Source organism: Meleagris gallopavo, chromosome 14 (assembly GCF_000146605.3).
Source record: "Meleagris gallopavo isolate NT-WF06-2002-E0010 breed Aviagen turkey brand Nicholas breeding stock chromosome 14, Turkey_5.1, whole genome shotgun sequence".
Classification (NCBI taxonomy): Eukaryota; Metazoa; Chordata; class Aves; order Galliformes; family Phasianidae; genus Meleagris; species Meleagris gallopavo.
Window position 1 is genome coordinate 14,970,149 of NC_015024.2, and position 15,610 is coordinate 14,985,758.

Here is a 15,610-nt window from a genome sequence, read left to right on the forward strand (position 1 = left end):
CCTGCCGCCGCGCAGCAGGAAGCGCGGCCTCTTAGCGCCGCATTGTTCCATTTCCTCCCCGGGGAGCTGCGGGGCACGGGAGGCGCTGCCCCTTCCTGCCGCCGGCAGAGGAAATTCGCCCCTATTTTCGCTGTCGTCCCTAATCCCATTACCGCCGTGCGGTTATAAATACACCAGGCCCTTGTAACCCAAATAGCCATGACTCGTTCACGTGGAGCTGAAGTGAAATTCCGAATACACGGAGCCATCGGGCAGCCCTATGCTCGGCATCTTCCCTTCAGAGCTGCCGGTCCATAGCTACCGAAAAAAGAAAAACCCACAGCCCTGCTTTAAGTCTTTGACAGACAGAACCGGAGCCCGTGCTTAGCATAAAGTTTTATTTCACCCCGACCCATGCTCTGTACAGTCTGTACACATTTTACAATTAGAAACCAAAGTCCCGTTTTCACCGCGGGGTAACCCATGTTGTTCCTTATTTAGGATCTTCGTAGCCCTTAACAAAACGTGCATTGTAACAAACATGTTAACGGGACAAAAATGAACAGAACCAACCCTTTTTCCAATGGATGGATACGTGTGGTTTTTAAAGTTTGCTTCGTTGTTGCTGGAGGAGGCAACACCAACCCAACACCATGCCAGCCCCTTCTGTACTCATCCATACCCACCTCCCTTAGCAGAGGCCTTGTTTGCCAAAGGCATGAAATAAGACCCCTCTGAACAGCATACTTTGAGCCAGCCCTTAAATAACCTTCCTCCACACTTGCCTATACAGTGAGAATGAGCTGTAAATTAGTTGCTTCCAGGAGGGTTACTTAAAAATAACAAATTTAAATGGAAGAGGATGGCAGTATTGTGACCTAAATGCTTGCTTTTTGCATATGGTTTTTTTTCTCTTTCCATAGCAACAAGCATCAAATGTCCTGGTATACATTAATGTTTCCTCAAAACAAGCCCACAGGTATGATATCAAAGTGAATCAAAACAGGTAGAAGTCTATATTACCTTCCAGCAGCTACTCTGGTTTCTAAGGCTTTGATGCTTAAGACACAGTAGGCCCCTGGATTGCCATGTGATAATAAATGTTGCACTGAATGAGAATGAAAGAATCCAAAAAGAGTCAGTACAGCTATTTACATCTGCTTTTGTAAAATTTAAAAACCTAACACGCTCTCAAATGTTTTTACTAAAAACATCTAAAAAATGTTAATGCTGAGTGTGCGTGTCAATTTCTCATTTACCTCCTAGAAGCACAAGACAGTTTGAGGTGCTCAAACCTGCATGTGAAGGAGCATCCACGCATATGTCAGAAAGAAAATGTTACCTTCAAAAACACTGGCAGTACTAAGTCCAAATAAAAGCCATAAAGTGGTCTCTATATATCTTCAAAGTTCTCCATTTGTCTTCCAAGACTGTAAAAAGAGCAAACTACTCTGCAAAGAATAACAGCTGTTTCTCAACATTAATCTTCATGAAATAGGGTGTATGGGATTGTTTTGGGGTTGACTGGTTCTTTGTTTTGCTTTTCAAGAAATGGATGAGCTGACGGTTACACATCATAATTCTGGCTGACTTAACATGCTGCAAATCAGTAAGTTCTGACAAGTGCCTTCATTTTGGGTTGGTTGTTTTGTTGTGGGCTTTTTCCTTTTAACTTAAAGCCACTGAGAACATTTCACTATGATGGCAAAGTGATAAATTCTGAGAGGCTTTTCACCAAAAGCAGCTTCTCATCATTTGTACCCTTTGCCTCCTTCTTTCCACTGAATATAGAAGCAGAAACAGAGTTCTCCAACACAAATGCAAAAGAAACCCCTCACAGTGGAGATAACAGTATGACAGGCCAAGAATTTCAACTGTGGAGTATTTCACACGAGTGTCTATCACAGCTACAGCTCTGAGATAGAGAGAAATATTTGCTGGCTGGAATGCAAAGAGGAGGAGGCAAGCTTCTTCCCCTGATTCTCAGCATTCCCAAGGGTCCAGTTCCGAAGTTTCCTCTGACATGACCCAAAACATGGCTAAGGATCAAGCCACGTGGATGCTGTTCGACCAATACCTCACTCAAGGAATGGCATGAGAAATACTTTGCAGCCACTGGAGACTTGCTTGAAAACTATATTAAGCAGCAATCCAGTTCTGTAGAAGTCTAAACCTTGCTATTTATATACCAGGAATGACTACATGAGAGCAGCAGCAATTCTTTTATTTAAAAAAAAATATATATATATATATCCAATTATCCTTCAGACAGCAAACCACTGCTATTTCATTACTAAAACTGAAAAAAACTCTTCTAAAGAACATTTTAAAAAGACTTCTGATTTGTCACTGCTATATGAGTATATGAAGGGCCACTTGTAAATCTCATGCCTTTCAGTGCTGTCTCATGAGGTAACAACCATCTTTCCTGCTAGTGTTTTTGTAAGTAAAATGGTCCTTTTTTAGTAAAAACAGAAATACAGAGATGACTTATTTTTTTTTAAATATTGCACAAATAATTTAACTGCAGACAGTAGAAGACATTTAAAGCATTGATTTTTGTCAACATATGAACTCTATTGTATAGACACACTTTCTATCATACACTTAATTCTCTCTTTTTTTTTAAAACAAGACATTTTAATCCAGCATTTACATAAACAAATATCTATACAATCTGTTACCATATCATGTTAGGAGTTCCAGCAGGAGTTAGTTTTGTCTTTGTTTTAGAAGTTCATCTATCTGAGTCTTATACATGTTTTTCACATCCTCAAGATCTAAGCGGAGTTCTTCAGCTTCCTCTGCTTTTTCCCCATACATCTGAAGAATGGTATTGTACCTTTGATCCAAGTCCTGCAATAACATGTAGTTTGCTATCAGACTGTCACTCAACTTAAAGATTTGCTGCTAGAACAGGTTTGTGGTTTTTTTTGGTTTTTTTTTACACTACTAGGGAAAATGAGCAGAGTGTCATTTTATCAAAGTGTAACTATTTTGCAGTGGTGCACAAAGCAAGCTCTTTATGCTTTGATTCTCTGAATACAAATGGATTTATCTAAATATGAGAAGAAGAAACTCCCAAGTTAAAAGTTCTTGACTACAAAGAGTTGGTGCTGATACAGAGCATCCTGAAGTTTAACTGCCACGTGCAGTTAGCAGTTAGCAAATTACATTGAAATTTTACTATGGAAATGTTTTGACGTTCTGCATTTATAAAACAGTAATTTGCAAAATTCTTCCAAAATGATTTCTAATATTAAAGTTTTGAGGCGTTTAGAGGACTAAAATATTTGTCCTCTTAACTATATCACTGTCACACACAAATTCAGCCTCTAAATCAAAGGCTCATAAATCCATGATAAAACATCTCCCCTACTAAAAAGATTGCCTTTACGTGGCAGAAATGACCTCTCACTGAGGTCCTATGTACCTCCATACCATCCTATGTAAAGCACATGTTTTTAACAAGGACATTTTGAAAGTGACTATCAGCCATGAAGTAGGGATTATCAGACTTTCTAATAAGCAAAGAAATCATTTATGATTAGAGACATAGTTTAATATAAATTATAGAGATTTAAAAAAGCCTGCTGTATCAGATTTACAACACAAATACACTTACCTTTAACTGCGCACACAATTTTGGTATTTCCTTCACTTTTTCTTCAAGTTCATCATTTTGATTTGTTAATTTAACCAGTTCTTCTGCCATTATCGATCTAGTCTTTTCAAGGTTTCCAATTTCCAGCTAAAGGAAATGTTTCACAATTAGGAGGAAGAGATAATTACCTTTTTCATATTAAACAGGATCTAAGTGTTTTGAAACACTAAAGATTTTTCATGAACTGGACTAAAAAATAGCATCTCAAGGAAGCACTCACTTTTTTCTCAGATCTGATCAGTGCTTTTTGCTTCATTTTGTTTTAGACAGGCAAGTTTTCTTGATAAGTCCTTGCCAAAGCGAAAAAAGGAAGCAACAGATATTTCTCTTACTCATCCCTATCTACTTGGCCACTCATGCAGTGGCTTTCTGAATTAACAGAACTGACAATCTGCAGTGAGGAGAGGAATCAAACTTTTTTGAGTATAAAACCAGTAAAACACAGCAGACTGCATTAACATTTAATCTTAAAAGTGCTGCATTTCATCTATGTAAGAGTAACTACAGTACCTGTAGATGTGAGATCTCTCCTTCTCTTAGTTTTAACTGTGATTGAAGGCTCTCAATTATACTTGAACCTGCTCCCATCCTTATAGCATCATAAAGATTGCTCCCACTGGTAGCTGTTGGTCCAAATGAGTGATCATGAGGATCATCCTACAAACAGAAAAGTTAGACAACCTTAAAATCTCACAAGTAACCGCTTTTAAATCCCCTTTCTCCTAAAGTATTACTTCATTTAAAAACTACAATTACACTGTTACTAAGCAAGCACTTCAATACTTAACCTTTTTTTTTTTTAAACAAAAACTTAAGGTGAATATTTACAGTTTGAGCTCCTTACTGGCAAGTATTTATGTCATACATCTACCACTTAGCTCGGATATTGACAACTGTATCCATATGGAAGCAGCAGGCTTCACAAAGACCACAACAGTCATTGATGAAGCCTACGGAGTGGGCATGCACTCTACACCAAGATTACTTGTGTAAATAAGTAATAAATCAGTGGTTTGACTTCTACCAAACCTTCTAGCTGAAATTGGTCATGTGAACTCAGCACCGATACACGTGTCCATCTGTCTGAAGTAAAAACTATGGTCCTGCTGTCCTCCACAGATGTTTTATAGTCATAGACATCTTATAAGCAAGTTCTCAAGAGTCATTTTCAACATTAATAAAGCTTCCTGAAGAGAAAAAAGTACATCAAGAAAGCCAATATTACAGCTATACAATACCTGTGACAGAAAAGAGGTCTGAAGACCTGCCATATCAACTCCACTTATAGAACTGGAGCGTGACATAGTTGGAGTGCTTGAAACAGTTTCAACTGTGAATGACTTCCGATCCTTAAATAAAAAAGAAAAAACCAACAAGGCAAACATCACCACTTAGTACAGAAAAAAGTTCACAAGATGGTGAAAGACAGATTCTGCAAAAACAGATTGCCCTTTCCTCCTCACCTCGTAAAAAACATATGCAAGTTCAGTGATGAAGAACTGCTGTGCTACTAACACTACTAGTCTTTGCTTAACTCTTTAGACTTTTCAAGCAAAATAGACACAAGTTGCAAACTACAACAAAATAATTTCTCTTTCAGTAGCCAAGGGGGATGCAGAAGCAGTTTTAGATGCCCAAATACTTCACAGGAAGAATAACATAACTCTAAAGTATGTCACTTTTTGGAGTGCACGTTAATTCTCTTTTTTTTTTTTCTTTTTCTTTCCTTTTTTTTCTTTTTTTACGTTTCAAAAATTAACTGTGAGATTTCTTATATTACTGACATACCTTCCAAACAGACTGATCTCATTTACAGTCAGCATCTGAAAGTTTAGGACCCTCTCTGACGGAAAAAGCTGCTACATTTTGGAACTAGAGGGAGGAAGTAACCAGCAACAGAAACAGTTTCACTTGAATATCAACTGCTAATCAGAAGTTACTGACACTACAAGACTATTTTGTGACTTAAAGTGGAAGGTATGCAGTACATTACATACAACTACGTGAAACTCAGAACAGGAACTCAGTGGAAGCAACGCTAGCAGCCTAAGCAAAGGAAACAAGTAGCTTCAGAAGAAGATTCAGAAGATTAGAATAACCAATATCCGGTTTTTATCTTTTTTCAGGTTAAATGAATTATTACTCAAGACTTCCTTCAGCAAGTTTTACAAAAGCACATACTTCAGTCGAAATAAAAGGCAAGCACAATAAAGAAAAAGCCAAATTTCTAATGTGTACACTCAGAATATACTGTACTGCCTTAAGGCTGCTTTGCTGCTTGCCACAGTTTTAGTTTCTAGATATCTAGGGGAATAATGATAGCCTCAATAAAACTGAACAGAAATGTTAGGCTTTGGTACCTTTTCCTTTGCTGCTTCTTGTGCAAAAATTGCCTTCTTTCTTTCCTGTTCAATCTTCATTTTCTCCATTTCTAACTGAGTAGTCAGCAGTGCCTACAAAAGTAAATGCAGGTTGTTAATCCCCTGTTGGCACAGGTGTCAATAACAGCTTAAAGCTGAAGTAGACTTGAGGTAGACAATACCTTTTCTTTCTTTGCATCTTCCAAAGTTTTTGCATACTCATCTTTGAGTTCTTCTAGTTCAACTTCATACCTACCATTGAAGAGGAACAAAAAGTCAAGAAATAAGTATTCTGTATTTACTTTTGTTCTGACATTGGCTAGGATAGAGTTAATTTCTTTCATACAGGCTTGCATGATACTGTGGTTTGGATTTTTGATTAAAATAGACATGATAACACAAGAATGTTTTTGTTAATGCTGAGCAGTGCTTGCACAATCAAAGACTTTTCAGCTTCTCATGCTTCCCTGCCAACAGGGAGGCTGGAGGAGCATAAAAAGCTGGGAAGGAACACAGCTAGGACAGCTGATTCAAACTGGCCAAAGTGATATTCCGTACCATCTGATGTCATGCTCAGCAATGTCTTTATCAGCACAGTTGCTTAATAAAAGCATGGCTTCAAGATGTTAAAACATTCTGAAGTGCCATATTTCAGACAATCTTTAGCCTCAAGAAGTTGGCTGCTTTCTTAAGAACTGGGTTTTTTGTTTATTTGTTTTTAAACAGTACTATCAACACTCCAGGGATCGAAATCAACACTCCAGGATCGAACCTGAAGTCAAAGAGCTGCAGCAGATGTTTCTACAATAGATGGTTTACTCCACTCTACTCACCTACTGTTTTCAACTTCCATTTTCTTCAATTTGTTTCTCTCCATTTCCACCTGAGCCTGGAGACGACTATTCTCCTGCCTTAAGCGACTGTTCTGAGACTCAGTAGAAGACAGCTGAACTTTATTAGACATAAGCTCTTCTGTAGCGGCCCGTTCTCTCTCAGCAGCTGCTGCTAGAAGAGTTTGAGACTCACCTAATGTTAAACAAAAACAAACAAACCAACACAGAATTTACCTTTTCTCCTCACACAGTTATAACACAGGTCAATTATTTATGCATCAAAGTGGAAGTTGAGGCACTTTTGTCAGTATTTTTGAAGCAACTATTTTTTTTTTCCCCTAAATGCCAGTCTACCTTCAGTGTCTCAGTGTTCATGCTTCTTTTAGATGCTGTAAGTACATGCATATTGTAACACCTCTATCTTACAGTCCCATTATCCTCTGTTTTAAAGAAAATCAGTGAGTTACGTACCTTGGCAATACAACCCATACATCCTTCCTCACAGGAATGCATTTTGTGCTCACCAATTCCAATTCACTCACTTGACCCTTTGGCAAACATGAAGCCCTTTTAAATTTACCTTCAGTTACTTTACATCTTCCAACAAGAGTCGTACAGTTCAGTATAAGCTACAAACTTCTTACCAAGTCTGTCAGAAAGATTCTTTTCCAATTTTTCCCATGCAGAGGTTTGTGCTCCCAGTGTGGCTTGCAAATTCTCTATCTGCCGGAGAAGAGGGCGTGTAGCAGAAGTAACACTTTGACTTAGTTCTTGGTTCCGGCTCTCTGCTTCCTGGAGTCTCTGAAATCACAAGTTCAATGTATTAAAGCATTAAAACCATACAGGGAATTTAAATGATATCACACAACTCATCTAAACACATCATGTTCTAAAATTCCTTTGATTAAACTAACAGTGAAGTCTGAAATCCCAGCAGAGAGGTGCACCATTTTTAGATGCATCACAAAGCAACAGCCCACACATTTCCATTTCAAGAGCAGAAAGCAATTTATCCACAATACCAGCATTCAGTTCTGATACCTGAAGCTTCCTGAATTAATCAACTCTGCAAATTATCAGTTCATACCTGGCAGCACACTAAACACTGCAGCAAAAATACAAATAATGCCTGTAATTTAGGTCACCTCTCTCCTTTTTATCCTCCACTTACACAACATTTATGCATGATTCTGCTCAGTTTCAGCCCATACAAACAAATCCCTTTGTGCTCCAATATCATCTGTTATTAAGTTTACTTCCCTTTGGGACACCACTTGAAGAACTTCGACAATAAACTATCTGAACTTTAAGACCAAGAAAAACACTCTTAAGAAGCAGATAAGAGTCGTTCAAAACTTATTAGCTAGCAATCTTAGAAGACAAACTTAATGGTTGCACATTAAGTTTGTCTCATACTAAAATAATAGAATTACATTTAAAATGCTTTAAAATCATGCATTTGTTTTCAATATTAAAGGCAACATCTTTTGATCACACATTTTTATTGTTCTACATGGGAAAAAAAACACCACAGGAAACTGGGAATACAAAACCCTCTTTCAGGATATTTATGACACGGAAACATTTTGTTTTGAGTTTTTAGAAGCCTCCTTACAGATATGCATTGGCATTGCTTATTTGCTAGAATACCTGCTGTAGTTCACTGATTTCCTGACGTAAATAGTCTTCTTTTCTCGCTGCCTGCTGTTCTGCACGTTGCAGAGCTAGTCTCAGGTCTGCCACCTAGGTAAACAAGGTGTGGTCATTAACCTCTTACCAAACATTGCCATCTACTAATTGCTACAGTCCTCCGCTGCTCTTAAACACAGTCAAAGAGGGTGTGTATGCTTACAAGTTTAACGCTTAAGTTCTACATATGCACAAATAGACAAATTTTTTTATCCCCAAAAGTTGTGTCCAGTTAAATTTCTCGACCGTTGTATCGTGATATGAATACTACACACTTAGCAAATAGACTGTCAAAGTCACTTTATTTAGACAACTAGAATTAAAAGTCTTAGAAATTAGTTCCATCTTCTTTTGTGCCTGGTACCTTATGGAAGATGTACTTGGCACCATCCATACACACTTGTTTGTTCAATTAGGAAGTTTTACTCATCATGTTTAAGACACACCTGAATTGCCAAAGCTTCTTGCTGCTGCCGTGCCTCATCCTTGGCCTTCTCCAGTGCTAACCCAAGCTCTTCTTTGGCCTTCATTTCCCGACTCAGGGCAGCTTCTTGTGCCTCGCTGTCCTTGGTAGCATTAGCTTTATGAAGATCTGCAAGTTCTCTGTGGGAGAGAGAAAAGAAGTGAACAGTGACTTCAAAAATAACTTCATTATATATCACTGCAGCATCTTGGAAACACTGCATAAGAAGTAGACACTGAAACAGATTGTACAGTGGAGTAAAGACATACAAATATCTGCCTACTTGTATGCACTGTCAAGAGCTGCCTGGACACTTCTGTTTCGTTCTTCAAGGTCTTCCACTTCTGCCTGAAGCTTTGCAAGATCCTTTTCTTGTCGCTCCACAACAACATTCAGTTGTTTAATGCTCTCTCGATGCTGCTTCTCAAGGTCTTCCTTGCCATCAAGTACCTATTAGGGTGCCAACAAGAAGCATCAGACTAATTCCAGTACACAGCACTGGGTAGATCGTGTCATCTGAGTGAGGACAATGACAAATGTGGTAACAGATACAGAATTATTTACACAAAATGACTGAAGTGATCTAATATCTTGCCAAAATAGAAAGGGAAGAGAAAAGATCACCTCCCCAGAACACACTCCAACACCACAGTTTCACACACTTCCTCACGTTACATCTTCAGCTTTTAAGATCTTGATTTGAGTAACAAATCAAAGTTAAAAAAAACAAAACAGTCAACAAAAAACAAAAATTGGCCATGTTTTTTCAACTCAAAATTTAATAAACTGAATTTGGTCAGCCTGAAAATCAGCAGTGCAAGTGCAAACAAACAGCAGGAAAGAGATGTGACTGCAATTTGAAAGGACTGAAATTGCATCTCAATGTTCCACTAATAAGAATAGAGAAAAGTTCATCAGCAAAACGAAACAAAAAAATAAGTCCACCTACAGCTTCCCCAAAAGGCTGAACTAAAAAGCTTTTGAGAAAAAAAGCAAATCTCACCTGTTTTAAATGCTGCAACTCTTCTTCCAGTTCCTTAATCTTTTTGTTCTGTTTTGTATTAATGTTTTCTCTTTCTTTCTCCTTTGCTCTTAATTTCTTAATAGTGTTGGAATTGTGAAGTTGTTGTTTGGAAAGTTTTTCTCCTGTGAAGAAAACACAAAATTTAGCATCTATTGCCTGCTATACTATGAATAGTCTTCAAATGATGCATTCTCTTTGCCAAGCAACAAAGGCTTTAATGTAAATACAGTACATTTCAAATTATTCTACAGATTTTACTTTTTTTTTTTAATTCATACCTTCCTCCATCAATCCTTTGATTTGCTCTTCTTTCTCTTTCAGTAATTCTGCAGTTTCATTGGTATTAAGTCTAGTAGCCAACTCTTCTTTAACAGTCTTTACTTCCTAAATAACAGAACAAAATACTTGGATCTTTTAGTAGGATGTATTTATGGATAAATTCATGGTTATGCTGATCACCTATTTTCCCCTTCCATCTCAAAATGCTCCTCAAGAACAACAAAGGCTGGAAGGGATCTCCAGAGGTTACCTGATCCAAAGTTGTATCTAAAGTAAAGCTAAACTCAAAGTAAAATGGGATTGCTCAGAGCTGTATTCCATCAATTTTCAACACCACCAAGGATTTGTTTCATTAAGAAGCTGATTACCTTTTTAGCTGCATCTCTTTCTTTGCATGCTAGCTGGAGCTTCTTTTCAGCATCTGCTATTCGCTGTGCAAACTCCTCCTTAAGAGATGAAATGCTGCTGGTCTCTTCTTTCATTCTAAACATTTCACTGCATTTAAAATTAACATTTCAGAACAGTTTCACACATATGTGACATTGGAAACATTTTGCAGCAGTTTAAATGCTTTTATACAATATGTTTATGATTTTTACACGCATCCATAAGAAATACCAATCAAAGACCTTTATTAATCCACTAAGTTACCAGTGAAAGCAACAAGATGCTAAATAGACCTTACAACTTTTGCCCCTTAATCAAGTTATTCCCAAATAACCTCTTAATCTGTAACACATACAGGGGAAACGAATACATACATCTTTAAATTAAGATCGATTTAGTCATTAGATAATACCTTCACATTATCTGTAAATGTCTAGAATTCATATTTGATGAGTAAACTGGCAAATTCAACTTTTCATTTTGCATTTTAATCTGGGTTAAATAATGAATTCATATTTTAATTACAACCAGCCCTCCTACTATGCTTTCACTGCCTGTTTTAGTCAGCAAATGCCAAAGTAAATCAAGTTTATCTCTTTGTACCAGAGCAGTCAGTTTCCCTTAATAGCAGATCCCAGTCTTATTACAAAGACCTTTATTAATATCAAAATCTGACCACACATCTGATTCCCATTCCTCACTGAAGCCTCTTTCATTAGCCCTCCCAAAAGAAGTTGCAGCCACAAGAAATAACAACTAGAAGAAATACCATCACAGCACATGCAAGCATTATTTCCACCTGCCCCAAATACTGCATATCCCTTGCAGCCTTTGTTCTAGTGATAGTGTTCTAGTTATGTTTTACCATTTCATCTACTGTGTGTATAACAATAAAGTTACAGCTAGACCAATGACCGTGTAAACTTCCATACTTACTCCTTTAAGTTATCATAAGCTTCTTCCAGCCGTGCCTTCTCTTTACTTGTACTCAGTAACTGTGTTTCCCTCTTCTCCAGTTTCTCAGTTAACGAATCAATCATCTGGACAATGTTTTTACAGATCAAGATTGGATTAATGGGACAATGAAAACACAAAAGTAGCAGGTTTCCCCTTTCCCCTCTCACGATTCCCTCCCCATTTTATTCACAGAATGGCCAGGGTTGGAAGGGACCTCAAGGATCATGAATCTCCAACCCCCCTGCCACATGCAGGGCCACCAACCTCCCCATTTAATACTAGACCAGGCTGCCCAGGGCCCCATCCAATCTGGCCTTGAACACCTCTAGGGATGGGGCATCCACAGCCTCTCTGGGCAGCTGTTCCAGCACCTCACCACTTTCACAGTAAAAAACTTCCCCCTGACATCCAACCTAAATCTTCCCTCCCTCAGCTTAAAACCATTTCCCCTTGTCCTCCTGTTATCTACCCTTTCAAACTTCTCAAGGTTTTCAGGAACATGAAGTTACAAGATCACCATGTGTCTGCTATGTTTAATCAGAACTGAGTCATTTCTAAACACAAGATTTCTATCCTAGAGTTAAAACAAAAACCCATCTAAGCAAGCACATATGGCTCAGCCGAGCTCCTTGACAAAATGAACAGCAGTTATATTTAATTGCAAAGCTTTTAAACAGAGCTGATGACCTATAGAACTACAGCTGATGTTAAACACTCAGACTGACACTGTGCTCCTCATCCCACTCTTTACAAAGTCAAGGAATGATTCACATTTGAAGAGGTCTCTTCTGTGAAATGTCAGTATTGGATGAGGAAAACAAACTTTCAGACGGGGTGTGGAGCTGATAAAATATCATCTAATATCAGATTTTTGAAAGCTAAATAGAGGGAAATAACACAAACATATATAAAAATATAAAGAAATCAAACTGATTCTACTAATGAATGGCATTACATGGTCAGTGAAAGACAACATTTGCTGTGGTCCATTAACAACTATTCAGTACATTAGGAAAACTTATACAGACTTATGTAAACTTAAGGAGATTCCATGACTGTGAAGTTTGTAAGGAATTTACACTGATATTCTCTACAATTTAAAGAAATATAAAAAGCTTTCCTTAAAATGCAAATCACATTGTGGCTTTATGAGCCCCATATGCAATTGTTTCTCCCTTATTAGAGACAGCGTTGGTATGGCAAACATGCCAACAGGACACAGCCAAGAGCATGGCCTACCTATGTCACATACTGTGCAAAAACACTGAAACAAAACACAGAAAGAAAAATAGAGTAAAATGTGCCAAGGCATATCGGAATTTAAAGACAAGAACAGAAGGGCAGGAAGGTGACAAAGGAAATGGGACAAATAAAACAATACAGAAAGCTCAGGTTTAGCCTTCCACACAGGAACTAGTAAATATGAAGTAGGACACTCCATCCATTTAAACTAGTCATTGAAATTTCTCCTCTTCACTATCAATATGTATTCCTTTCTTCTCCATTTAATGCCTAGTATACCTTTGTTTTAAAGTAAAGATTATGTCTAAACATGAATTTATCTAGAACAAAGCACTTTTACACTGTTACTGCACTCGAAGATCACAAGTAATGCTACTGCAATGTAATCAGACTTTGACAGTTTGCAAACCTGGGGAAAAAATGCTTGCAAAAAATGACCCAGTTTACTGATGAAATACTAAAGACTTGCAGTTTCACACATCAAATTAAAATACCTCAAGAAATCTCTTCCACCTTCCACAGAAAAAAGGATTTGTATTAATTTAATTGGTTGATACATTTGACTTATCAGTACTTCCTGTTTGCCTGCACCAGCCACAACTCTCAAAACTGGTAATTGAACACAAGTGAAACCCAAAATGATCTGACCAGAAATTTCAGCAATATTTTTCCACTGCAGAATATTAAATAATTCTCTACAATTAAGTCAATTCAGTATTAATCAGTTCAGCTGAGGTAAGGCTATATCTCTAACATGAGATGATGGGAGTTCAGCTTGGAATCAGGTGTGTTTGCAAAACTTCTGTGCTTACCTTTTTAAGCTTTTCTATTTCAGAGTCCCCTTCCAGCACCTTTCCGTCAACATCGGGCTGAGGCTCAGTCTCCTCTTTCCCAACCTGTTCCTCAGTTTGCACAGCAGACACCAAAACATCTGGCTGCTCAGAATTAACAGGTGTTGCACTTCTCCCACTCTCTTCCATCTCAGCTTCCTCAGTGTGTACCACAGGACTGTCACTCACATCTTCAGATTTACTTTTCAGGGTGTCAACCGTTTCTGTCTTTGGTGCAGAAGGACTGATAGCAACAGATGCTGAAGCACAAGCCTTGCCAGACAATTCATCATCTGAATTTATTTCACTTACACTTCTACTATCTAAAGACTGTACACTAAATGAATCTATTCTTTCAAAAGCATCAGAGGAGCAGCCGCTTTCGGTCATTTTTTGAAAGTCATCCAAACGATTATAGTCTGCACAAGCAGATGTAGATAAAAGCTGAAATGACGTTTGCATTAGATGAAGGCTGGATTTTGAATCTGCAGCTTCTTGTCTTGAACTTACTGAGCTCTCACTTATTACACTTTCATGGTCCAAAACTTCAATATCACTAGTTGTGGATGTTCCCGAGGAGAAAGTGCTTATTGGGGGTGATGGTGTATTGCTCTGCCTGTCCTCAGTTTTTTGTTCCTTAGTTTCCAAGCCCACATCCTTTGTACCTGTATTAAGAGGCTGGGAGTTGCTACCTAGTGCACCTCCAGTTCTATCTGTCCCCACACTGGATTTTTCATTAAGAGCATCCTCAGGTTCTTTCAAATTTAGAGCAGACGCCTTTTTGTCAGCAACTTCATTTGTGCTTTCTTCATGCTCAGCATTCGATTTAAGCACAGAATTCTCTTCTGGTTTCTCCTTTGAACTATGGAGGTTTTTCAAGTCCACTAGGCCATCTACAGAGGAATCTTTTACTTCTGCCTCTGTAGTCACCAGTACTTCCAGCTGACTGAAGTGCTGAGGCTCCTTTAAAGTGTTTTTCACCTCCTCCTTGGGTCGCTGTGATTTGGCCGGAGGTTTGGACACCACTGGATTTTTCTGTATATTCTGAACATCCGTTGGAGAGAGAAAGGCACTGAAGAAGTTTTCAGATTCATCTACTACTGTTCTCCTCACTGGTTTGGTGATTGCTGTTGGTGATACTGGCTGATTCTGTGGTTCTGTATTTGAACTTAAACCCCAGGAAGAAGTATCCCATCCTCCACTTATAAGAGAATTGGTTCCTGAAACAACTGAAAAGCACAAAGATATAGACCAAGAAAAGTTTGAAATTATTAATTTTTCAATCTCTCTCTTATATGACTATGTAACAGCTGTAGTAGAAGTGAAAACAGAAGTTTTCAATATCACATAAAGCAAATATTAACACGATCACAAACAGCATCATTTTGGTTAACACTTCTTACCAAAGCTTGGAACTGACTTTTAGGCAAAATAAAAGAGGGAAGACAAAGTAATTCAAGGACTTAAGGTGGACTGAGACACCTCCAGCAAGTAAGAGCATCCGAGCAAAGCAAACACACTCTCTCTCCATCTTAAACAGTAACTCGAGCAAGGCCTGAAAGAAGCCATACAAAATTACGGCAATAACGCCGAGACAGGATTTCTGAGAGGAGAAGGGGAAGGGGAAAAGAGCCCATGAAGGGTTCAGAGGGTCCGGGAAGAGGGGAGGCCCTGAGGGGAGCCGCCCCACGCACTGTAAGCCCAGGCCTCGCCGCCGCCCCGCTCACCGTCGCCGTAGTCGGGGATGACGGCGTCGGGCCAGGGGCTCTCCTCGGCCTGGATGTCCAGCACCCGGTCGATAGATTTCTGGGCCTGGGACAGCGCCTGCTTGGCGAAGCTGGACAGCTGTGAGGCGTTGAACCAGCTCATCCTCGGCGCCGCCCGCTCCCGCTCGGAGGCGGCA

General features: G+C 38.7%; 1 protein-coding gene across 1 annotated transcript; it reads right to left on the bottom strand.

The window, feature by feature from the left end:
• Positions 1–363: 363 nt before the first annotated feature.
• TMF1 (TATA element modulatory factor 1) lies at positions 364–15,604 on the bottom strand. Its single transcript, XM_010718708.2, has 17 exons — positions 15,435–15,604; positions 13,690–14,936; positions 11,615–11,718; positions 10,660–10,786; positions 10,291–10,396; positions 9,992–10,134; positions 9,272–9,438; positions 8,972–9,128; positions 8,487–8,579; positions 7,481–7,637; positions 6,837–7,029; positions 6,186–6,255; positions 6,004–6,096; positions 4,882–4,992; positions 4,154–4,300; positions 3,605–3,730; positions 364–2,835 (listed from the first exon to the last, which is right to left on the bottom strand). Exons 1-17 carry the CDS (start codon positions 15,574–15,576, stop codon positions 2,692–2,694), a joined length of 3,327 nt encoding a protein of 1,108 aa, XP_010717010.1. The 5' UTR covers positions 15,577–15,604; the 3' UTR covers positions 364–2,691.
• Between the last annotated feature and the right edge of the window lie 6 nt (positions 15,605–15,610).